Here is a 26,304-nt window from a genome sequence, read left to right as displayed (position 1 = left end):
CCACGGATGCTGCCTGACTCTAGCCTACGCCTGCAGTCTTTGTGATCCTCTTGTTAAAGAGAGCTGGAGTGTCTGGGGGAGGGGGATAGAAAGCAAGAAGAGGAACAGAGGGAGACATTGCTCCAACTGTTAGTTGCAGGAGTTGCTAGAAATTTGAAATAAGAAAATAAAAGAGAATGCTACGAAAATGGGAGAGGCAATAAACGCGGACAGAGAAACATTGGAATTATTTCTACTGCTCCACATCTGATAGCACCTTGCTTTTACAATCTTCAAATTGCTGCATCCCTCTGCTCTCCACATCTCCAACTCTCTGAACCTCTGAGACTCTGCTGTAAGAGTTGTAGACGCTTCTCCTGTGTATCGCTGAATATAATGGCGACCCCCCCCCCCCCCCACCCCTGATGGCAGCTGTGCCCCCAGTTTCCAGGGTGCAGGCCCTCACTTCCCTGACTATCTCCCATTTAACAAGCCTCTAAACACAAAGCATTTTCAATGTTACACCTAAATGAATCTTCTGAGGCTTGGAATCAAACACGCTAATGGGAAGGACAGAATATTTTACTGGGCTGAAGGTGTTTTTTTCAACGCCATTTGTTGTTATGGTTATATCAAGAATACCTGTAATTATCTTCAACTATTCGATGCTTTGCCAACTCCTTCCCACTTGCCAAGTTTTATCGTAATGGCAAAAGTTCTAGTTCAAAGTGCAAACAGACTTGTCACCATATCCATTCTGCCAATCTGTTTCCCAAGGGAATTCCCTTCACCCATCCGTAAAGGATGGGTGAAATGGCTGTGCATTCATTACGGTCGATCCTCCCCTTCCTGGCACTGCTTCAGCAGAGCTTTGTTTGCCCCCTGAACACTGAGGGGCAACATGCCCCTCAACATGCCCACGCCGACAAAAATGTCCCAGCCACACTTGGCCCTCATCCCTCTAAAACCATCTTGTTCATGCACCTGTCTACAGTTTTCTTAAATATTGCAATAGTATCTACCTCAACCACTCCTCTGGTGGCCTGCTCCATATGGGGGAACAAAAGGTTCCTGTTAAATCTCTCTCCCCCCCCAACCATCACCTTAAGCACACATCCTCTGGTTACTGAGTTCCCTACTCTGGGCAAAAGATTCTCTACGTTCACCTGAACTATTCCCCTTGTAATATTTCTCTGTGAGATCATCTCACCCTATATTTGGTCTTGCATTTAGTGACATCCTCCATGACATTTATTATGAGGTTTGAGAACCGACACATTCCATCAGAAAATCCTGACCTCATCTCTTAACACACAAAAAGTGCTTTCTCTCCCCTTCCCCCATCAAAGACAGTCCCCATTAAAAAAAAATTCTGAAAAGCTCTCTTTACCCACAGGCATTTCCTTGTACCAAATAATCAAACAGGAGTATTTCTGACACAAAACCTAAGCCAAGCAAATCTAATTATAGATTAAAATCATCTGTAGGGATTTTATCACTAGAGAACAGTGATAACAGTCGTTAACATTGCAAGAATTAAGTTGAATTGTCATCATGTTAATAATGAGACTGAATCTCAGACCTATGTGGAACCTTTGAACCCTGTAGCACAGGAGGCTCTTCAGCCCAACATGTATGTGCTACCCTTTTTAGAATCTAATCTATGAAACCCACTTTTCTACTTCTGTTTCCTAACCTGCCAAATAAGAAGAGAAAGCCCGGAGCAAGCACATCGATTTGAATGCCTTCTGCTTTCTCAGAAGACCGAGGAGGTTTGATGGGCCTTTGCTCAACCATTTCTACAGGGTAACCATAGAGAGCACGCTTACTGGATGCATCACAGCCTGGGACAGGAGTTGCTCTGCTCAATATGGGAAGAAACCTCAGAAGGTGGTGAATTCAGCACAGAACATCACGCAAACGTCCCTCCATGGACCTCATCCACATCTCCCATTGCCTAGGAAAGGCAGCCAACCTACTGAAGGAGCCATCACTCCCCATTCCCTCCTCTCATTGGGGTGAAGGCTCAAGAGTGTGAAAACACCCACCAGTAAACTTCCCCCCACCCATCAGGCTCCTGAATGAACCCCACGACAGTGCTGTTGTTCTGCCCTTGTTAGTGCTAGTTGACCTTTCTTTCATTATAATCCTGCACTCTCTAAATTGTGTGAATGTTGGAGGTGACCTGTTCATAGAAGATCCCTTCTCAATGACAAATGCTATTACTATTTCTGTGTAATAGTCAACCCACCGCCCAAAAACTGAGTGATCTTGTATGACCCACGTGAAAGTCAACCCTTCCTATTTTTGGCTCCGACTAGATGCCCCAGCAATGGACCCTTTCCCCACCCACCTGCCTACGGGAGCTCACAACGCCCAGGTGCCCTCCTACTGGAGCTTCTGATACCCGGGCCATCCTCCTACTGGAGCTCCTGATGCCGCCCACCTACTGGAGCTCCTGATGCTTCCCCGCTCACCCCCCCCCACCTGCCCTCTGGAGCACCTGATGCCTCCAGCCATCCACTTACCAGAGCTTCTGATGCCCCTACAGCGGATCCTCACCCTGGCCAATCACCCACCAGATGGCCACCCATCTGAGCTCCCGGCTGCAGATCCTTGCCCCGGTCACCTGCCCATTGTATGTCCTCTCTCCTGGCTGCTGGCCCATCCAAACCCCCAACACTCTTGTGGCCATCCTGACTGCGGTGCCTCCCCCAATGTACCTCCCATCTGAACTTCCATCGCTCCGCCCGCCCACCCATCTGAGCTCCTGACATTTTGAATGGCGCAGGTACTTACCGAGGACAGAAGTTTGACCTGTGTAAAAATTGACTCCACGTTTTTTGGCCCAAAAAAGAGGTCCAAAAAATTTGCCGAAGCCAAGCCAAAGAGAAGAAAGAAGAAAGTTAATCTTAACCACATACTAGGAATTCCTCAACCCCTTATCTATCTTCCTGCTCCTACACAAACAACTTGTACATTGAGCAGATCTTGGTGAAGGTTGTTCAGGTTGCAAGGTCTCCAGAGTTTATCTAAGGCTGTGAATGAGCTAGAGAGGGTGCAAAAATGATTCACAAGGTTAGAAGGGCTTGAGACTGGATGGGTTGGGATCTTTGCCCTGGAGCGACCAAGGGGTGGCCATAGAGAAGTTTCCAAAATTGTAAGGGTCACAGTCTGTTCTTTGGGGTAAGGAAGCCTAAAACTAGAGGACACAGGATTAAAATGAAAGGGGAACAGATTCCAAGAGGACCTGAGGGGCAGGTTTTTCTCACAAGAACAGTGGGATGTGGAACAAGCTGCCAGAGACCAGCACAATACGACCATTGAACAGGTATACAGATAGGAAGGTGAACAGAGAACGTGGAGGAGCTCTGTGGGGCAGGCAACATCTGTGGAGAGAGGAGGCCAGTCAACATTTTGGGTCGCAACCCTTCATTCTTATTGGTGTCCATTTCCCTCCACAGAGGCTGGCTGACCCATTGAGTCCCTCTACTTTCTCTCTGGTTCAGCCAGATTCTGGAATCTGCTGTTTTTGTGATCTTTATGGATGGGTAAGGTTAAATTTTAATTTTTGACAAACAGCACGGTTACAGGCCATTTTGTCCATGTCACCCAATTGACCCACAACCTCCAGTAAGTTTCAAATGGTGGGAGGAAACCAGAACCCTTGGGGAAAACCCAAGCAGGCATGGGGAGAACAGACAGCGCAGGATTTGAACCCCAGTCCCAATCGCTGGCACTGTTACGGTGTTGCGCTGATTCCTATGCCATGGTTCAGAAGGATATGGCCTAACGCAGGCAAATTAAACTTGCTCAGGAAGACTTGTGGGTCAGAGAGGATGAGAGGGACCTGTTTCTGTGCTGCACAACTCCCAGGGGACAGACGGTTGGGATTCTGGGGGGAAGAATGTAGTCATTTGCAACTGTGGAGAGTATTTGATCACTGCATGGCCTTCACCTTGCCTTTCTCTTGTACTCATTCCCCAGAACTTCTGGATGTTCCTCATTTCGAGGGGTCTGGTGGGCTTCGGAGAAGCCAGTTATTCCACAATTGCTCCCACCATCATCGCTGACCTGTTCACCAAAGACACCAGGACCTGCATGCTCTCCTTCTTCTACTTCGCTATCCCATTGGGAAGGTACGCTCCATGCTTTGACCTTCCCCATCAGCCTCGGGTTCATCGTCTGGGTTAGAAACCCCTCCCACAGGAATGGGGGTGACCTTTCCCCCATCAGCTGCTGTTGTCCCCTATTTTGATGGAAGTTGTGCCATTCAGAGCCTCCCGAAGCAATTTGAGGACAATGCTGTGGGGCAGTAACACCCAGGACTGTGTGACCATATTGATGACCAATTTAGGCCCCTCGCAATGCAGCGGCATCACTTCCAATTCCCCCTTCCTGAGGCTCTCCAAATTCTGAAACCATCTCCAGACGGGCATCTATTGTCCTGCTCACCAGTCAACAGTACTTAAAACAGTCAGAGTTAAACCAGAAAGTTTGCAGGCGCTGGAGAAACTCAGCAGGTCACACGGCATCCACAGGGAGTAGAGGGTGACTACTATTTTGGGCCTGAGACCTTCATCAGGTATAAGCAAAAGTAGACAGGTTCCTGAATAAACAGGTTGGGGTGGGGAAGGGGGGTGGTGGATGAGCGGAGAGAAGGGGAGATGGGGCAGAGGGAGGAGCTCTAACGTGCAAGAGGGCACAGGAGTTTCCAGGTGAAAGGGTAGAAGAGAAAGCAGCCAAGAAGTGATTGGGGGAGATGGTAGCTCTGAGTGGAGAGGGAAGGGAAGGGGGTGGGGGGCTGGAGGAAAGGAAACAGATTGACATTAATGCTGTCTGGTTGGAGAGTGCCCCGACCTACCCTTGACCTGCTCCCCCTATCCAAAGACATTTTCTTGAAGAAAGAACACCGTGTTCCACATCTAATAAAAATTGGTGGAAAGTGGCAGAAACACCAACATATGAGAAGCACTAATCAATCAGGACGTGATGCAGTGAAAGTAATTGGAAATTATGAGACAAACTGAGCAAGTCATGTAGCATCCATCGGGTATGAAGAAGGCCCCAGGCCCGAAGCAGTGGTGTCTCTTTACCTCCTACGAATGCTGTGTGACCTGCTGAGTTTCTTGGCACATGTGTGTGCTGCACTTCAGTCGGATCTCCCTGTGGTCCTGTGAGCTGGTCTGAGCGGATGGGGCCGAAAAAGTGAGTTGCCCACGTGATGGGAGAGGCGGGTCAGTTGTCCACTGGGAGGGACTCCCAGTTACTGCGGGAGGGTGGAGTTTGGAGTGAGAGCAGGCGTGGGGCCGTCACTGCTCTGTGATGATCGAAACTCTTCTCTCCTTTACAGCGGGCTTGGATACATCCTGGGGTCCAGCATGACACAGGCTTCTGGAGACTGGCACTGGGCACTCCGGGTAAGAGGTCACCTCCTGCGACGTGCCCCTAGTTGTTGATTGGGCAGTGCTTGGTTCCGAATTCGAGAAGTGTTCCTGCTGGTGATCTGTGCACTCGAGCCAACCTACATTTCTGGCATGTAGGTTTAGTTGGAGATGGGGTCGTGTCCAGGTGGAATTGTGGCTCTACTTTTCTCTCTGTTCTCCGTGTAATGACAGGGAAGCTGCTTCTAAAGGAGGCCAACTCTGCTGGGGATTAGTTCAGTGCACAGCTGATGAGAAACGGTGAGGCTTTGGAGTTTTGGCAGAGCCATGGAGAAAGAGCAGGGACGGGGAGAGGTGAAGGGATCACTGGGAGCTCATGCAGGATGGTATGATTTCTGCACTGTCAGATATAATGAGGGTCAAATCCACATACAGAGCAAGCACTTTTTTGGTTTTGATTCCAAAATTGCATCTGATTCACGCAGGCACATGCATGCACACACACAAGCATTTATGCACTCACACACTCGCATACACATACATACACACACACATGCGTACATACACACGTGCATGCACACATGCCTACATGCATGCACACACAAGCATGAATGTACATACACATACACATGTGCATGCACACACAAGCATACATACTTGCATACATGCACACACAAATGTGTGAACACACAGACACACATCTGGATGTGGGGAATGGCTGCACCTCTGTAATGGATGAATGTCAGGGAGTTTGACTGTCGGGTACCGATTATGCAGTGGGTAAAGTTCAGCTGCCACGTAGCTGATCCTATTCTGCACCTTTTCATATCCTACATCTGCCTGACACAGTGATAACTGCTGTGGGTTTACCAATGTGAATGTTGTTCATTTCGGCAGATCACCGAGTTCCTTTGCTTCAGTAAGGTACTCGGTGCCACATGTGAACGAGATGTGAACCACTTTTTATTTGATTAATTTGCAGGATGCAGGCATCTCAAGTAATAGCCCCAGTTTGTAACAAGGCTGAATACAATATCAAACCCTCTCAGCACGCTGAAGGTGTGACAACAGCTCATGTCTTCAGTGAGAGTCCCCCTTCTCCATCGCACAAATGGTGTCCATCTCATCCCTCAGTCATTGAGCAGCATTAATTCTCATTGTGGTGCCTCTTGCCCTGATCTCGGCTGATTTTACAACGTGGGCTCTGGGAGTGATGCACTGTGGCTGGAGGGGTGTGCTGCACTGTTGCAGATGGGAGGGGGTGGTTTCATGTGGTAAAATTATGCTGGATGATTCGACACCTGGCTCCCCAGGTGAAGGAGCTTCCTCCCAACATTCCACCCTACCACTGGCCCCACTCCCCCCCCACCCACCTCTCCATGGTCTATTCTTCCCTCCCCCAATCTCCCCTCCCTCACTCCCCAGCCCACACCCATTCACGTACTCCACCTCCTATTCACACTTGCCCCATCACCCTCTGTGCCCCCTTCCCCCACTCCCCATACAACCCTCACTCAGCCCACTGACCCCACCACCTACACCCCCAGACCTATTCACCACTCACTAAATTTCCCCATTTGCCCTTTTCCCTCACCCCCTACTCACTCCACTCCCCCAACCCCCCCATTCGCATCACATCCCCATTCCCCAACCCCCCTATCCTGTCCTGTCACCTCATTCCCTCACCTCACTACACCCCCTCGCTCAATGTCCCCACACCCCAACCCTCACCTCCTATCAACCTATTTCCCCACTCCCCCCCTCGCAACTCACCCCATCCCTTCACCCAGTTACTTCACTTGCCCACCCCTCCACTTGCCTCTTGTCTTAACTATGCCACTATTATCCAGGTTTCATGACAAGAGGGCACATTGCGCCATCCCCTACTCCCCTATCAATCTCACTCAAATTCTGTGACCTCTGGACAAGGTCAAGTCTTATTCTTCTAAACTCCACAAGCACAGGCCCAACCCAGCCAACCTACAACCTGGTGAACCCACCATGAGCTGCCTGCAGAATCAGTGAATCCTCTATAAACAAGGAGACCAGTGCTGTTGGCCATACTCCTGGTGCGGTCGCACCAGTGGTCATTGATCTTGTGGGGTCTCGATCTGATTCAATTGGCCTCTTTACAATTTATTTTCAGTCATGTAATCACTGCACAAAATTTGTCAACTTACATGTAAGGGCACAGAAGGAGAACCCACTCGTCCAAGAAGAGAAGGAGAAGGAGAATCCCATCAATAGCAACATTTTTACTGCATGTTGCTGTGTTACACATACAAACTGTGTGTGTGTGTGTGTGTGCACGCGTGCATGTGGTTTTATAGCAATGTACAAACTATATTTGCTGGGAAGTCTTTTATTTATTTTCTGGGTTCAGCGAGTGCCAGTTTAATTAAAACCCATTTTGTGTGGTGAGCAAGGCTGGATATCTGGTTGAGAACGTAGAGACATTTTGGTGTAGTACACACTCCAGGGGATGACGGGGTAATTCCTGGCCGAGGGACCGCGAAGGCCGGTGCCTCCCAGGGGCATGGCATTCCGTGCTCCATGCCGTGCCTGTCCTTCTCATCGCCAACTGTTCCCCTGGTTTAATCGGCATTCTCTTCTTGTCTCGGGGACCAACAGGTGACTCCGGCCATGGGCTTTGCAGCTGGTAGTCTCATCATGCTCCTGGTGCCAGAGCCGAAGAGAGGAGCTGCTGACCAGCATCAGGTCCAGCTGAGGGCCAGCACATCCTGGAGTAAAGACATGAAGGCCGTCATGAAGATGTAAGGGGCTGCATTGACAATTTGCTGTCCAATTGCTTGAGAATCCTGGCTGGCATTTTCTGTGTTCCCTTAGGCCTTGTTCTCCATGCTCCGCCTGTTTCCCTGAAGAACTCATTGCATATCATAGACAAAGTGAATTAAATATGTGCCAGTGTGCAGTGAAGTAACATCCAATAGTCTGGAAAATCCACCAGCCTGGCTAGATTATTGGATTTTACTGCACTTGAGGAACAGCGGAGTTCTCCCAGATGTCTCGCTTAATATTTACCCCACAAACAACAGCAAAGCCTCTGGTTGTCAACATATTGAGCTAATTTCATGTTCACTGTTGTAGTTGGTTTGTCTTGTATTGTATGAAATTTCAATGCCACTCTGAATAAGATTGAAAGAGAGGATTTACTAGGATGTTGCCCGGACTTCAGGAACTGAGTTACAGGGAAAGGTTAAACAGGTTAGGATTTTATTCCCTGGAGTGTAGAAGAATGAGGGGAGATTTGATAGAGGTGTACAAGTGTTAAGGGTTTCGATTAAGTGGCTTTTTCCACTGAGGTTGGGTGAGAAATGGGTTTGGGGTGAAAGGGGAAAAGTTTTGGCGGAACTAATTCATGTAGAGAGTGGTGGGGGCATGGAACGAGCTGCCAGCTGAAGTGGTGAATGAGGGCTTGATTTCGACATTAAAGATAAATTTGGACAGATACCTGCATGGGTGGGGTTGTCGAGGGCCATGGTCTTGGTGCAGGTCAATGGGACTAGGCAGAATAATAGTCTGGCATGGACTAGATAGGCTTAAGACTGTATCTGAATGTAATACTTGTGTAGATGGCAATAAGCTCTCTCTCTCTCTCACTCACATGACATTGTGGGATCTTGCTGTGCACTGTTGCTGCTGTGTTCCCCATATGGGAGATGGATGTTGTGTGTTTGTGGAGCCCTTTGTGAAGTGTTGAGGTTGGGGAAACATCTCCTCCTAACCAGAGGCCGCAGAGACGTTGGCATCATCCATCAGCCACTAACCCCCCTCCCCCTTTTCTGCCTCTCTCTTGCAGCCCAAGCTTTGTTTTCTCCACCCTGGCATCTGCCTCCGTGTCATTTGCCACCGGTGTGCTGGGTGTGTGGATCCCTCTCTACCTGTTCCGTGCAGAGGTGGTGCAGAAGAACATTGAGCCCTGCACTGTGGAGCCTTGCAGCGGACGAGACAGGTAGGGCTGCCATGGAGGCAGGGTAGGGGTGGGGGGGGGGGGGGTCCAATCACGTGGAGATTCCCCAATTTTGGGCAGGTGTTAGTAACCAGATAGGCTGCCTCCACGGGGCTATTGCCTTCACATCCCTCCCCTGGAATGCTGGAAAGATCTGGGTTTCTTGTTTATTTCTTGGCTGAGGCTTACTGGCCTATGGGTACTTTTGGGCCAGCTGGCATCAGTGTCCATTAATCGTGAATTTTATATTTACACATACAACACGGTAACAGGCCCTTTCAGCCCACGAGTCCATGTTGCCAAATTACATCCAATTAACCTACAACCCCAGGTACATTTCAAACCATAGAAGGAAATCAGAGCCCCCAGGGAAAACTCCTTACAGACAGCGTGGGATTCAAACCCACTGTAATAGCGTTGTGCTTACCACAATGCTAATTGTGCCACCAAGGATGGTGTCAGGCATTGGGCCTGAGAACCTCGGGGACATGTAGTCTCTGCCCATGCCAAGATGCAGAGAGGCTTATGGAGTGCCTCTCTCCCTCTTTGCCCAGGACACCCACCCCCCCTCAAACCTCCATAAGCTCCTCCCACTGCCCACGTCTCTGCACGCACGAATAGCGGTGTGGAGAATCAGGAAACTTGCAGGCGCTGGAACACTCGGCAGGTCAGGTGGCCTCTGTGGGGAGCAAAACAGCGAATGTTTCACATAGAAGGCCTTCACTGACCTTCTCCACCTCGCTCCCACTCTGACCTCTGTGGTAACAAGGCCCATCGCAAGCTCAAAGCCCTTCATCTCCATACTGGCCACACTCAATATCAAGTTGTACAGCTGCAGACTTGCTTTCCCTGACCATATCAGAGTGTATATAAGCTGCCCATCTGTGTTATTGGCTCAGTTTTGCTCTCTTGAGTGAATCTGACTGTCAGGATGTGGTGCATAGCTCTGCAATCTCCCACACACCATGCCACGTTATCTGTGTTATCGCACTCTAACAGCCCCTATTTACTCAATTTGACCAGATGACCATGCAGTTTATCCCCATGGCAACCCTGTTCTTACCCTATCACAGATACATTCAGAGCAGAATTAAGCCATTCAGCCCATCGGGTCTGCTCTGCCATTCGAAACATCCCTCCCCCAAACTTTTTATGCAGGTGACTGTGCACCATCTTTTGACTGAAGTTGACCATAGAACATTACAGCAGAGAAACAGGCCCCTTCAGCCCTTCTAGTCTGCCAAACCATTTTTTGCCTAGTCCCACCGACCTGCACCATCCATATCCCTCCATACCCCTCCCATCCATGAACCTGTCCAAATTCCTCTTAAATGTTAAAATTAAAATTCACCACTTCAGCTGGTGCCACACTCCCACCACTCTCTGTGAAGATGTTCCCCCTCATGCTCCCCCTAAACTTTTCTCCTTTCACCCTTATCCCTTGTCCTCTGGTTTGTACCTCCCAGCTCCACATCTTGACATGGGATAGGAGCTTCCTCTTCAGTTTGTTGACATCCAGGGACCTTTTTGACCTTTTGCCAGTGGCGGTTTGTGCCAAAGCATTGTTAACGTGACCCAACCACTCTTCCTCTCGTAGCCTGATATTTGGAGCGATAACCTGTGTCACCGGGTTCCTGGGACTGATCGTGGGTGTGGCAGCCACGCGCTGGTACAGGACAAGGAGCCCAAGAGCCGACCCCCTGGTCTGTGCATTTGGAATGCTCAGCTCATCCATATTCATCAGCCTCATCTTCGTGTTTGCCCGCTTCAACATTGTGGCAGCCTATGTGAGTACATCGCACACTCTCTCCACCCAGTGCTACACAAATGCCTCACACATTGTGAGAAGACCCTGCGAGCACCCTTGCTTCTCCCAAACTTTGATAATTGAGCAGAGTTAGTAAGTCACGGTGCATCTGTAAGGACGTTGGCCAGGCCATATTGGACGTACTGTGTGCAGTACTGGTCACCCATTCACAGGAAGGATGGGGAGGCTTCGGAGAGCTGGCGGAAGAGGTTCTGAGATACTGCCTTGGTTAGGGGGGAGGAGAGAGTCGACAAACTTGGGTTGTCATGCGAGGTTTATAAAATCAGAATCAGGATTTATTGTCATGAACAAGTCAGGGAAATACGTTGTTTTGCGGCAGTGTCACAGGGCAAACATTCTTGTAAACCACTGTACAACAATAAATAAAACTAGTGCACAAAAACTCAAAGTGAGGAAGTGTCTGTGGTTCATTGATCATTCAGGAATCTGATGGCAGAAGGGAAGAAGCTGTCCTTGTGGTATTGAGTGCTCGTCTTTAGGCTCCTGTACCTTTTTCCTGATGGTAGCAGAGTGAAGAGGGCATGGCCTGGATGGTGGGGTCTTTGAGGAATGAGCTGCTTTCAGACACTGGCTCTTGTAGATGTCCTCGATGGAGTGGAGTCTGGTGCCTGTGATTTCGCAGGCCGTTAACAACCCCCTGGAGTTTATTCTTGTCCTGAGAGTTGGCATCTCCGTACCAGGCAGTGATGCAACCAGCCAGGATACTCTCCACGGTGCACCTGTAGAAATTTTTGAGAGTCTTCCATTACATACTGAATCTCCTCAAACTTCTCCCAAAGTGTTACCCCGTGGCTATACAACTATATAGAGTAGGTAGTCAGGGTGGAATGGTGTAATACTACAGGTTTAAGGTGAGCAAGAGAAAGTGTTTTACATTGAGGGCCTTTACCTGATGCAAGGTTCCTTCATTGTCATGCACAATATAAAAAATTTTAACTTTACCTGTACACAGAGAGGTGCTCCACCAGGAAGAGAAGAGAAAGGCCATGTGCAGGCAGGTGGGATTGGTTTAACATTGCCACATGGTGGCAGAAGGCCTGTCCCTGTGCTGTACTGGTCTATGTGACACTATTGGTGCAAAGGAAGCTCAAGGTTGAGAACCTACCTCTTGACCTGATGGGCCAAGAAAGGCCCAGCCTCCTCCCTCAAGGGCAGCTGCAACAGTCAGTAACTGTCTTATTTTCCAGCAATACCCACAGGTGAAACAAAACTTGCATTCATAAGTAAAGGATAACCAATGTTTCAGGTTTTCCCTGTACAATGAGTTCATTTTGGTCCCAGTGGGTCTAAGCTGGTTTCACCTGCAGAAAGGGAATGCAACAGATGCCCAACTCACCTTTCCAACTACCTCCTCCAATCTCCAGACCTTTCCAAATGTTGGCCTCAGCGTTAACACTCTCGCCTCCCCCCAAGCCAGGAGAGGACATTGCAAGCTCCACTCCAGGGATGCAGTTCGCACCCACATGCCCCTACACCCTCCCCTTTTGGGCAGAGGCAGCGCTGTTGAGTCAAGGGGACATGAGAAAGCAGGGGCCTTGCCCACTATCATACGTCAACCAAGAGCATCCCATGTTTCCAATGTGTCCTGCTGGGTTCCCTGCCCAGTGTCAATACCCTTGACATGCAAGATGTAATGGTTTGGGTGCACGTATATGCAGATGCATTTCCTCTGTTGCAGCTGCAGTTGGCTTTCAGTGTTGTGCTCCCCTGGACTGCAGAGCGGTTGGTGATCTGCAGCATGGGACTGCACCACCCCACATCTTCCATTCTCTTCAGCACCACTCCCCCTCCCCCAACCCCATAAGATATAGGAGCAGAAGTAGGCCATTTGGCCCATCGACTCTGTTCCGCCATTCCATCATGAGCTGATCCATTCTCCCACTCAGCCCCACTCCCCTGCCTTTATCCCATGACCTTTGATACCCTGACTATTCAGATACCTGTCAATCTCTGCCTTAAACACACCCAAAAAGCCGGCCTCCGCAGCTTCCTGTGGCAGCAAATTCCAGAGGTTCACCACTCTCTGGCTAAAGGAATTCTTCCGTACCTCTGTTTTAAATGAGTGCCCATCAATTGTGCCCTCTCGACCTTGATTCCCCCACCATGGGAAACCACTTTGCACATCTACTGTCCAGGCTTTTCAACATTGAAAATGCTTCTATGAGGTCTGTTTTCCCCCCCCCCCCGCCCTCCATTTCTTCAAGGAGTACAGTCCAAGGGGTGTCAAATGTTCCTCCTATGCTAATCCCTTCATTCTGGGAATTATTCTTGTGAATCTTCTCTGAACCCTCCCCAATACCAGTATATCTTTTCTGAAATAAGGAGCCCAGACTGTACCCCGTACTCCTTGAGGCCTCACCAGTGCCTTATAAAGCCTCGACATCACATCCCTGCTCTTGTATCCTATTCCCTTTGATATATTGCCAACACTGCATTCGCCTTCTTCACCACCAGTTCCTCCTGCATGAGGATTCCCAAGTCACTTTGCTCCCCTGAATTTTTAATTTTCTCCCCAGTCCATCCTTTTATCCCTTCTACCAAAGTGTATGTCTGTGACTTGGGACAGCTCAGTACAGGCCCTCGAGCCCACAAGGTTGTGCTGACTATGACTCCACAGCAACCCAATCCTTCCTTACCTCACACCTATCCATGGGCCTATCAATGAGCCTTTTTGAATGCCCCTATTGTACGAGCCTCAGGCACCCACCACTGTAAAATCGTACCTCTGATGTCTCCTCTATACTTTCCTCCACTCCCCTTAAACAGCTGGCCTCTGCTACTTGCTATTTGAAGGAATGTTCATTGGTGATGTCTGCGGTCCGTTGGGGATCTTGCCCTTACCTGCTTCGAAGAACAGGGGAAGTAGCCGAGATCAGGGCTCAGGCCCAAAATGTCAGCAATATATCTTTGTCTCCTATCAACGGTGAAAGACCGGCTGAGTTCCTCCAGCATTTTGGAGTGTTTTTACTACAAATAGATTGTGTGCAGACTTTAGTGTTTCACTCAATAGCCTTGATTATCTGTGTCCACTTCCATCTCCATCTATCCACGGCCTCATTTATTATCACACAAAGACCACCCATAAATTGGAGAAGCACCTGATTTTCTGTCTGGATACTCTTCAGCCAGATGGCATTAACACTGACTCCTCTGGTTTCTGCTAACCTGCTCTCCTTTCCCCCCTCCCTTCCTTTCCCCCAGCTCTCCACCCCCTTCCCTCTCCATTCACCCACCATCCCTCCCTCCCTCCTCCTGCCTTTGCTCCTCCCCCTCACCTCCCTTTCCATTCAGAAGCCTGCCAATACTTTTCCACACCTTGATGAAAGGTTCAAGCCTGAAACATTGGTTATTTATTTTTACCATTGCGATATAAAGGACATTGATTGACCTGCTGAGTTTCTCCAGCATTGTGTTTGTACTTGATATCCAGGTTGAGGGTTATACTTCAATCACCAATTAAAACAGTTTGGATCTTTCCATTCTCCTTTGTCTTGTTCCAGTTGAAATGCTGATCCAAGTGGAGAAAAATGGGGACCTCTGGCCTTGCTGAGAATGCCAATTTCTCTGTACCCTCCAGAGGAATGGAATGGCCAGCTGGGAGTTCCCAGAAATTCCTCTTTGGCAGCTGAAGAAAATCAGTTAATCTTTATTAAATGTTCTCAACATGTTTTAGATTAAAGGAACTGCCCTTAAGATTTAAGAGGATGTTTTGACGAAATGGCTGAAGAGTTTTATAGCTGGCAAAGGAAGGCCAGTGTTGGGAGTAACCTCTGTCAGGTTGGAGACAGTCAGGAGCTGTTGTTTGTTTATAATGTTGCCGGATGTTTCCAGAAGATTGCTTCCAGCCACGTGACATTTCCATTTCCTGCGCTGGCTGATTTTGAGACATCCAGATGATTAGTACTGAATGTGTTTCATGATTTTCCAGTTTGAGTTGGACTGCCTCATCTGTAAGATCTAGCTCAACCATTTCTCTGGGACATATGTCAGAGATCTCCATCTTGCCTGCGGAGACTGAGAGTCCATGCTAAGAACCTGGGCCTACAACCTCTCCGCTGTCCATCTCAATATGAATGTGGCACATCACGTCATCAGGACGTGTTTTTCCTCGAGAAAACAAAATGTAGATCAGGAAATTCACATCTACATTTCAATTTTAAGAAGCGTAATATAAATACTAAAATGAAAGTACAAACATTAAAATAAATGCTTTTTTGGAACCTTTACCTTTTTTTAATTGGGCATACAGACTCATGGGCCTGAAGGGCCTGTTACTTTCCTGTATCATCAGATTAAAATATAGATGTCCCACTGACATTGGGATGCATCTTCCTGAAGGTTAATGCCTCCATTGCTTCAGTACTTTTAAATATTATACAAGGTTGCCACAGGGGAAGACGAAAGGAGAAGCAGCAATAGGAATAAATATTTTATATAACATTTTATGGGAGTCCAGTGGATCTGCTCCACAAAACCACACAGTCTCCTCACTCTCTGTGAAAAGTTCCGCATTTGACCTTCTAATCTGTACTCATCAGTTTGCCACATCAACAACCAGCAGGATCTCCATCACTTTCATCTCTCTCAAATTTTCCCTGATATTTTCGATATCTTTCCTCTGTTGGTAGAAAACTTGTAAAACTGACGGGATAATTCAGCTCCCTAACTGGGATTTTCAACTCAACCGCATCATCCAGTTGAAGCGAAATAATGAGGTAACAGCAAAGAGATGGAACTTGAACCATTCTCCATCTCCAAGCTGAAAGAAAAGAGAGCCCCATCATTTGAACACGAAAGGAAAACTACTTTACACTAATGAAAGAAGGACCTTTAATGTGGAGAAGAACATCTCGTTCTGGTTGAATTGTGGAGTGGAGTTCTGTTGTTCTTGGATGTCAGGACTGGGTGGCCTGAATCTTCCCTGTTCAGAGTCAGTGTTGTTTCCAGGTGGGCGTTTGGAGAATGAATTGGGTTTGCATCCTTTCATCGAATGGCAGATGTTTACAGAGGTGAAGGGGAAAAGTGTAAAGGAGATGTGCGGGCAAGTTTTTTTTGTACACAGGGTGATGAGTGCTTGGAACAGGTGCTGGGTGGAGGTGGAAGCAGATACAATAGTAGGGTTTAGGAGGCTTCTGGATAGACACCTGTAAGGGCAGTGAATAGATGGATAGGAAACATGAGCAGGCAGCAAAGATTTAATTTAATGTGGTATCATGATCAGTACAGTCATAATGGGCTGAAGGGCCTGTTCTTGTTCCGTACTGGTTTATGTTCCATGTTTATGTATAAAGAAACTGTTTGGCCTATCCCACTGATTTTCTTTTGAACCTGTCCTTTCTCTCGTCTGTTCCTCATCTCTTCTCATTCAGATTTTCAAACAAAAAAGTCAATTTTCTGTTTAAAAGTCATTGAAAACTCAAATCCCACTGCTTTTTAATCTGCATGATCTGTCCGGTTCTTTTAAGAATTTGTAACTAGGTGCAAAGGTTGGTATAGTGATGAGTGCGATGGTATTACAGCATCAGTGATTGGGGTTTGAACCCTGCACTGCCTGTGAGGAGTTTGCATGTTCTCCCTCCCTGTGCCTGTGTGGATTTTCCCTGGGGGCTCTGGTTTCCACCTTCCAAAATGTATGGGGTTGTGAGTGGCATTGGTTTAAATAGTCAGAATTGGCTTTTGCCATGCGGTAAATAAAGTTAAAAATTTAAATCTTCAGTGGAGTTTCCATGAACTCCAGCTGGGTCCTTGTAAACAATTCACTTCTAATTAATTAAATTTAAAACCTTTAGGTTTTTTAACAACATGGTAGAAGCTAAACCCATGTTGCCCAATTACACCCAATTAACCTTTCAGCCCCATTTATTTTGAATGGAGTGAGGAAACCGGAGCCCCCGGGGGAAACCCCCACACATACAGAGAGGACGTACAAACTCCATACAGACAGCGCGGGATTCGAACCCGGGTCACTGTTGCTGTAACAGCAATTGGTGTCATATCTCTTGATTGAATGCGAAAATGAACTGTTTGAGCCAAAGCCGCCTTCCAAACTCCCATCCCTTGAACCTTCTCCCTGAGACTAGATTTGGCTTTTTTGAGGCCCGTTAACAGGTGTTAGTGATCTGAACGGTCCCTCTCCCAGAGAATTCCAATCATCCTTTTCTAGTCTAGATGAACTCCTTGTTAACTTGTTATTGATGTGAGACTCATGATTATCAGGTGTCCCAGGACATCTGCTCATCATTAATTATCATGCATTGTGTTATCTTACCTTTTACTGACATCTAATCACCAGTGTTCTCTCTTCACAGATGTGTATATTTATTGGGGAAGTCCTTCTCTTTTTGAATTGGGCCATCACAGCAGACATCCTCATGGTACGTGTTTGATATGAGGTTTAGAGATTATATCAGGGAGCATCCACTTAGCTTCCCCCTCCAGAAGTGAGGTAGTCACTGGAAAACTTTGCTCGATGCTCCCTCCACCGATAGCTCATGTCTTGCTGGTGATCTTCAAAGGCGATTCTGAATGGCTTCATTTTGCCTCTCTGATAATTTGAATTGAATTCAATTGTTTTTATTGTCATATATACTGTCATTCAGTAAAAAGCATGGTTTTGTGTGCTATCCAGGCAAACCAACTGATTCTGCAGGTAGGGCAGTAGTAGTAAGCAAACAACAATGGGTTTACAATAGTCCAATTGTGCAGCAGATGGAAGAAAGGGCAAAACAGTGGAAGATACGGAGAGGAAAGTAGCTAAAATGTCATCATATTTTACCAGTACAAGGGCTATTTCCGAGTCCAATCACAGCAGGGAAAGAAACAGTCCTTGAATCTGGAGGTTCATACTTTCAAGATCATGGGTCTCCTGCCTGATGGGGTGGGATGGTCCTTTAGCCTGTGGATTCCCCCACCCTGAGGAAAAAGAGTGTGAGCATTCACTTTATCTATGCCCCTCATGATCTTATAAATATCTATAAGATCTCCCCTGAACCTCCCGTGCTCTAGGGAATAAATTAAATTAATGCCTCCCTATAACTCATCTACTGTGTAGCTGTGTCAGAATGTCTGTGATCTGTACATTATACTGATGTGTAGGACAATAGGATCTCAACTCTGTGCTCAAATATGTGATGCTGAGGAGTGAAAGTGAGGGAACCTCTCAGCCCCGACCCCACTTGTTGTTCTATTTACCATTGGATTCTAAAATTTAAATCATCTGAATGTGATCTGAGGCTTTTTAGATAGACCATAGGAGATAGGAGCAGGATTAGCCCATTGAGGCTTCTGTCCACCATTTGAAACATGGCTGATGTATTCTCCTACCTTCTCCCCATAACCTCTGATGCCCTTACTAATCAAGAATCCTTTAAATTCTCCACTTTAAATCTACCCAATGACTTAGTCTCCACATCCACCACTGAGAAGTGTATGGAAACCCTTGCGCTTTGTCGCCCAGTGCAGTAAATCTGCCTCTTTGTTCACAGTATGTCGTTATTCCAACCTGTCGTTCCACGGCTGTGGCCTTGCAGAGTTTCACCTCTCACTTTTTTGGAGATGCGGGTAGCCCCTATCTCATAGGTGTGGTGAGTACACTTTGTGTTTGGCAATGGATCGCCCACGATGAGTTAGAGAGCGGAGTCAGGGGGCACGGTGGTGCAGTGGTTTCCTCGCCACTCTAGTGGCACTGTCCGTGGAGTTTGCAGTGTCTTCCTGTGACAACATGAGATCTCTCTGGTCATTCTGAATTCCCAAAGAACAAGTTAATTGACTGGGGTATGATGCCCATAGAATGTAGGCGAGTGTAAGATCTGGGGTGGGGGGGGGGGGGATCAGGGAGGAGTTGATGGGGATGTGGGTGAGAATAGATTGCAGGGAAATTTAATGGTTATTTGGGCTAGCATAGGAATGATGGGTAGAACGGTCTGCTTGTAAGAGGGGAATGCAGTTAATATATTTTAGGAGAAAGGAGAGGAGGCAGCTGAAGGCATTGTCACCAGTGATGGGGCAAAGTAAAATAAGGTTGGGATTTGGCCAGCTCCAGTGATGCAGAGAGAGTAGGTGACTGTGCACCGTCTCCACCATTAGAATCACTTTCCCAAGAGCTTGAACTTCCAGCTCCACCCTTGGATCTTTCCCCTGTGTTTGAAACCTTTTGATCTTGTCTACCTCTAGATCTCAGACGTCATCAGGGAGAGCAAGCCCAACATGGACCTGTGGCAGTTCCTCAGCCTGGGATATGCTCTCATGCTCTGCCCATTCATCATTGTCCTTGGAGGGACCTTCTTCCTGGCCACAGCCCATTATATTGTCCATGACCGCAACAGAGCACAGCAACAGTGAGTATGAGAGATTTAGGGCCACCTTTCTCACTGAAAGGGCCAAGATTTCTGCTCAATCTTCACCTTTCCTCATAAAAATAGAAAGGTGCTCCAAATATTCGGTGGGTCGGACACTATCTCAGGAAATGAGTCTTTGATCTGAGGTGCAGGATGCTCTCTCTTCATTAACAGAGGGGGAGAGAGGGGGAGAGAGGGGGAGAGAGGGGGAGAGAGGGGGAGAGAGGGGGAGAGAGGGGGAGAGAGGGGGAGAGAGGGGGAGAGAGGGGGAGAGAGGGGGAGAGAGGGGGAGAGAGGGGGGGAGAGGGGGGGGAGAGGGGGAGAGAGGGGGGGAGAGAGTGTGGCTAGGATGGATCTGAGATGGGTCCTTCAAAATGTTGTCTGCTTTCCTGAAATATTGAGAGCTGGAGTGAATGGAGGAGGTTGGGGGTGTGGGGCTGGTGTGATAGCTTGAGTTGGGGGGGGGGGGTGGGAGTGTGATAGCCTGAGTTGTGTTTACAACTTTCCGCTGTCTCTTGTGGTCTAGGGCTGAACAATTTTGGTCCCGCACTGTGATGCCTGCAGCTGACATCACAAATTAATTAGACTGTAAATGGCCTCAGGTGCACAGAATAGGGGTAGAATTGCCTTTCGTCTATTGTGAGGCAAAGATTCGCCATTAGTAGAAATTGCCCAGCGCCCCTCACAGTTAATGAAAGAGAGGCAAAAGAAAATCCCTTCAGTGTCACTGAGTGTCCATGGATTTGCCTCCAGCGCTCCCACAGCCTCTGCGGCCACACAGACTTCAGCCCAAGCTCCAGATCCAAACCTCCAACATGATCAGGAAGCCTCTAGCATCCTCAGCACCCTCTCACATCCCAGCTCCCATTCATGCTACTCCTTCAGTCAGTCTGAGCCAATTGCCAGCAGTCCACAGCCGTGGGTTCCCCAGCTTGAGTCTCCAGAAGCCTGTGAGCTCTTCAGCCACAAAGTCCCTCACTGGCCCGTTGCTGTGGTCACCATCTTGTGGATCATCTCCTCTGCTTCTCCTTCTCAAACAGTGGTTGGTCTTCCCATTTCTTGGTGCCCCGACCAGTCTTCTGTTTCCCCAGTATCTGTAACCACTTGAGGCTGCTGCCGAACACAGGTGCCACCATCTTGGGCCCAGACCCTGCAGTCACAGGATTTTAAAATAACTCCTTTAATAGGCCATTTCAATCCCATGCAGAGCCGTCGGTTGTTGGACTATGCAGTAGAACCCTGTGGAGGAGCGGTGTCAGCATGGCCGCACCAGTGCAGGGCCACCATTTTTTATATCCTCATCTCCAGTCCACTGTGTACACACAGTACACAGCACATAATAATCACATACATGTGTAAAATATAATATAAATATCTTAGAATAATTTACTTGGTTAAAGGATATCGGCCTGCAGGAACAAGCTATTTCCCAGCCTTACAGTTCTGATTATGATGCCCCTCCTTCTTGATGATGGTAGGTCAGAGATATTGTGCACTGGATGGTAAGGATCATTGATAATTCTTTGAGCCCTGTTTAAACCTTAAATACACCCAATAATTTTGTCAGTGTTCCATTTGGATTATACGAAACGTAAGTGTTTCATACACTGCTGATGTCAGCGTTCCATTTCACAACCCCCCCCCCCCCTCAAGTGAAGGAGGAAAGGAGATGGAGCCTGGTGTGAGGAAAAGGAAGGTGCTCTCGCTGATGTTTTGCACTGTATAATGATTTCACTGGACTCGTATGTGGCCAATGTATAATCGTTAACTGCTGCAGCTTTCCCAAGTTTTCAGATATGATTTAGGAAGCAGAGTGTTGGTGGAATTGAATTGTAAAGAGTGCTTGTGTTTGTTAAGCATGTTTACAGTGGTTTCAGCTCCAGGGACCCAGATTCAAATCCAGCGCTGTCTGTAAGGAGTTTGTATGTTCTCCCTGTGACATGTGTAGGCTTTCCCCACGAGCTCCCAACAAAAACACACGGGGTTCGTAGATTTGGGTGAAATTGGGCAGTGTGGGTTTCAATGGCCGGAATGGGCTTCTACTGTGTTGAATTGTTAAAATTTTCCAATTTTAATCAATGAGAAGGGATGTAATGGATTTCCATAATTTCTAATGACGTTGTCCTGTCTAGTGCAGTGGAACTAGAGGACAGGTCTTGCATTTGAATGGAGCTAAATGTTAATCAAAGATACATTGGCAATAATACAACAAAGTATGAATTGTTCAGAATTCCTAGGGAAGATGGTTGGATTAGTTATTATTGATTACTTCAAATAAAAATCAGGCAGCTTTCTTCCAGAATATATGCTCTAGGGGTTTGCACGTGATTTCAGAGGCGAATACCTGCATTAATACCAGTAAACATCTTACAACGTCTTGAGGTTTGTGACTCAGTAATAATTCAAGATTGCTATGATAAAGCAACGAGAGTTAAACACAATAGGTGAATGTGGTATGGCACTTTATTTTTTAAATTTAGACATACAGCACCGTAACAGGCTATTTCTGTCCATGTCATCCAATTAACCTACGTTTCGAATGGTGGGAGGAAACTGAAGCCCCCGGGGTAAACCCATGCAGACACGGAGAACGTACAGACAGCACGGGATTCAAACCCCTGTCCCAATCACTGGCAGTGTAAAGGCAATGCCCAAACTGCTATGCCAACCATGCCACATTTAAAATTATCTTAAATGAGGAAAGAAAAAAATCTTAAAATGAATCAGAGGCCCTTATTCGAGTTTCTATCAATTGCAAAACTTTTAGTCAAAGGTTCTATAGATTAAACAATGCAATACTTTGAAACCATCCTCATTTGTTCACTCCTACCCATGAAGACCACCACCTTGGTATGTCTGTGGTATACCACTATAGTTGTAAGTGACACATGAAAGAACATCAGAGAATGGGCCCACACCCAATCAGAACTATGTGGATTGGCAAGGTATTTATGCAGATTCATTCTGGATGATATTCAACATGTAAGTGGGAGTTGCTCAAACAATTGTATTGTCTTGTCAGTGCAAAGCTATATCCTGTACTTGTTAATAAGTGCACTTGTCTCACTGAGAGGAAAACAATCCCCAACATCATTCATTTAATCCCCATAAGCCTGACGTTTCATTGGATAAAAATACAAAGTATTTGTATGATCCTTGACAATAGATATCTGCTGAATCTTGACCCAGCCTCGAAGTGTATATCCTCTCCCTCACAACTCGACCCCCTTCCCTTGTTGGCCTCTTGCTTTTTCCAGTGTTAGCCTTTCTACAGCCCCCTCCCATCCTCATCTCATCAACCACTATGTGTCGACCTATGGTTGAGTTTCCTCATCCCTACTGCTCTCCACCTCCTCCCCCACCCCCAGACTCCAAACCATTGATAATAGAACATAGAACATTACAGCACAGTACAGGCTCTTCAGTCCATGATGTTGTGCCAATCTACGTGAACCTACTCCTTGACCATTTCCTCCCTCACACCCATAACCTCCTTGTATCCCTTCCTGGTTACCCTTCTGTCGGAAATTTTTTTGACACAAGAAGGCATGATAATGATGTGTGGTTATTGTTAGAGTACGTAACCTTCCACATGAAGCCGCATGTTCTGGACAACTCTGCCTCCACTCTTATCACTGACCCTTTCTGAATTTATTCTACCTGGACTAATCCACATTGGAACTCTCCAACTCGAAGGGCAGAGGAAACAGAGTTGAGGTGTATCAAACGTTAGTAAGCCAAGGTTACGGGGGTACACATGGAAATGCCGATTGGGCCTGCCGGACTTTATTGAAAGGCAGAGTGGGCTGGAGTGGCCTCCTGGTACTGCTTGACCAAAGCTCAGATGGTAAAGACCAGATGACAACTGTACAGGAAACAATTGTCCTCCTACTTCCCTGTGGCCTTGCTTGTTATCCTTGAGATCATAAGAGTGGAACTTGGCCATTTGGCCCATCATGTCCATTCCTCCATTGCCAAGGCTGATTTACTACCCTTTTCAACCCCAGTCCTCCTTCTATTTTCTGTCACCCTTGATTCTCTTCCTAATCAAGAACCTATCTACCTCCATCTCAGATACCCGATGACTTGGCCTTCACTGCTGCTGGCAGCAATGAATTTCATATTCACCACTTTCCTCCTGCTTGACACAAAAGCCAAATGATTGGGAGGATTCTGGTTGAATTCTGCTCCCTCTCTGCGACCCTGCGGACATTTGGATTCTAGCTTCTGTTGATAATCTGGTTGGCTACAGGGGTGAAGCAGGTTGTACCCTTTGCAACATAGGCCAAGAACCATGCTAGCGATCCTGCACCACGTCACCAGCTGAGGTCAGGAGACATCCTGCTGGAGTGGTGGGGAGGTGGGAAGAAGACATTGTAAGCCCTTTCTATATCTGATGTACATGTACTCCTCTCCTTACAATTGTGATCAGTAGAAACTCGTTACATTACATCACTTAGAATCCAGCCGACTAGCCCAGGGCACCTCCAGCTCGAAGGTAGCTTCATGTTAAAGGCATGACATGAAACTGTGCTATATGTGGTGCTGCCTGGGGCAGTGACTGGAGACTCATCCATTCTAAATTATTTCTCTAACATTCACAAATCTGTCCACCGTTTGTCAGCGGAATGCCTGAGCTACCCCGCAAGCTTAGATCTCTTCCCATAACAACCCTTTCTATATGAGTGTGTGCAGACATATGGGCGCACACATGTAAAGACCATCTGTGCGCCTGCAGAGGTGGGAATCTGCACATGGGGTGTTCAAGTCAGAGGAAGTGGAAATGGGAGGCAATTTGGCCTCTTGTACCTGCTCTGCCATTCAACATGATCATGACTTTTCCTTTCAACAGCCCCATATCCTACAGTTCTCTTAACATCGAACATCAATTTCTGCTTTCAGTGGTACTGGAAACGAAGCTTCCTCTGCCCTCTGGGTTAGCAAATTCACTGATTGTAAACCAGATAAATTAATTCTAAAGATCTGACAGTGGCCTCGACCACCACAACCCTGGTTGCGCTAACCTTCCTGCCCCTAAACAGTGTTCCTGGTGAATATCATCAACAAAGGAAAGGGAGACCCCAGTGATCTTCTCAGCCGTTTTGATGATTGTATTAACTTCTGGTTTGGTACTTTGCAGCTACTGTCCCACACAGCCACACAGTGATGCAGTCAGACAGGACACTCTCAATTGTTCCCCTGTAAAATGCTGACATGATGGGGTCTGGTAGCGTTATCCCCTCAACCTCCTTATGGGCACATGTATGTTACCAACTTGTTCAATTGGGAAATGCAGAATAGATGTACTCGACTGGTATTACAACTAACAGTAAGGACACTGATTTGCTCATACAACACCCTTTGCTGAGCTAAGTTTATCAGGGCCTTGATGCAGATGATGGTCGCGGTGATGGGAAAGAGCCCCCTGCAGGAGTTTGGGTGGCATTACGTCCCAGGGTCAGGAGCTGAAATGACGGCCCCTGCACCCGAGGGCCGGCTGCTCCTGATCCCTGCAGTAACGGTACGTGGGGCAGTGAGCAAGGCAGACTGTGGTCAGTGAACTGGGGGTCCTGCCAGTCAGAGCAAGAATGAGCCATTCAATGAGATTGTGGCCAATTCAATGTTCCCGGTGCACCTCGCTCCATATCCTTTGAGGCCCTGCTGATTCGACATCTATCCACCTCACACTTAAATACACACTGCAGTAAAACTCGAGCCGGTGAGACTGCCTCGGACCTAGAGGGCCCATTGGCTTTGCTTCATGATCCCACTTTGAGCTGGGATACCTTTTGGAATGTGTGTGACCTAATCCTCCCCAAACCTCCTGTCCTTCGTCATTCACACTTCTCATCAGGTGCCCGGATGGAATCTCTTCACAGCCTAGGACATTGGTGTGCCCACCCCCGGCTGCTTAGGTCACTGTCATACTGTAGGAACTGTGATAGCGGAAAGTGCACAGAAAGATCCCACAAGCAGCAATGTGATTGTAATGGTGCTTTGCCGGGATGCTGGAAAACCCTCCTGGGATATCCTGCACTGCTCAGAGAGGAACTGTGGTGTTATGTCTCCTCCAGTACACAGCACCAGTGGCCTGGTTGTTCTCTGCTGGTCCTGCACTGGGATTCTCAGCTTGAACTACAAGATCAGGTCCTAGGGGCAGGCCATAGCCCTGGGGGCTTTTATCTTGGACACGGGATGAGCTGTGTGCCTATGCTAGTCTCCCAGCCTACCTACAAGAAAGGTCACCCATGAGAAGCTAGTTCAGACCCTATCATCGACAAGCTGTCAGAGTGATTTAAAGAACCTGCCACCTAGCAGCCCCCTACCCCTGCTGTCCGACTGTTACAGCTTCTCTGAGGTTTGTCTCCCCCCCACCCCACAGCTGGCTTCACATCAACAGCCTAGGGCTGAAACATAACCACTGGAGCTCAGGGAGAGTTAGTGGTGATGATGTAACAAATCTCAGGCTATTATTTAGAGTATTGGAGGTATACAGCATGGAAACGTGCTGTCCAAGCTTGTCCCTTTTGCCTGCATTTGGCCCACTGTCCACGTACCTGCCCAAATGTCTTTTAAATATCCCAATTAATCCTGCTCCTACAAACATGCTGGAGAACCTCAGCAGGTCATGCAGGAAATAAAGGGTGCAAACATTACGAACCTGGTCCTTTGTCAGGAATCAGGAGCTTGACTGCAGCATAGGCAGACTTCCTTGTTTAACTGCCTCTACGGCTTCATCCAAGTTACTTTAATGCAGTTGCCCTGGTTATTCTCACATGGGATCCTGCTCTGCTTACTGGTAACTAC

The 26,304-nt window shown here is 47.6% G+C and overlaps 1 protein-coding gene across 2 annotated transcripts in view; it reads left to right on the top strand.

Moving 5' to 3' along the window:
- Positions 1-26,304, top strand: part of spns2 (SPNS lysolipid transporter 2, sphingosine-1-phosphate) — a 101,297-nt gene that overhangs the window by 65,281 nt on the left and 9,712 nt on the right. For both annotated transcript variants that reach the window (XM_069884984.1, XM_069884985.1), the window contains 8 exons: positions 3,967-4,118; positions 5,333-5,399; positions 7,995-8,137; positions 9,184-9,336; positions 10,931-11,120; positions 17,470-17,535; positions 18,646-18,744; positions 19,334-19,497. In XM_069884984.1, the coding sequence (XP_069741085.1) occupies positions 3,967-4,118; positions 5,333-5,399; positions 7,995-8,137; positions 9,184-9,336; positions 10,931-11,120; positions 17,470-17,535; positions 18,646-18,744; positions 19,334-19,497 (1,034 nt within the window). The remainder of the gene's footprint in view (positions 1-3,966; positions 4,119-5,332; positions 5,400-7,994; positions 8,138-9,183; positions 9,337-10,930; positions 11,121-17,469; positions 17,536-18,645; positions 18,745-19,333; positions 19,498-26,304) is intronic.

This window comes from Narcine bancroftii, chromosome 6 (genome assembly GCF_036971445.1).
Source record: "Narcine bancroftii isolate sNarBan1 chromosome 6, sNarBan1.hap1, whole genome shotgun sequence".
Taxonomy (NCBI): Eukaryota; Metazoa; Chordata; class Chondrichthyes; order Torpediniformes; family Narcinidae; genus Narcine; species Narcine bancroftii.
The sequence above is the reverse complement of the archived record's forward strand: the minus strand, read 5'-3'. Positions and strand labels throughout refer to the sequence as shown.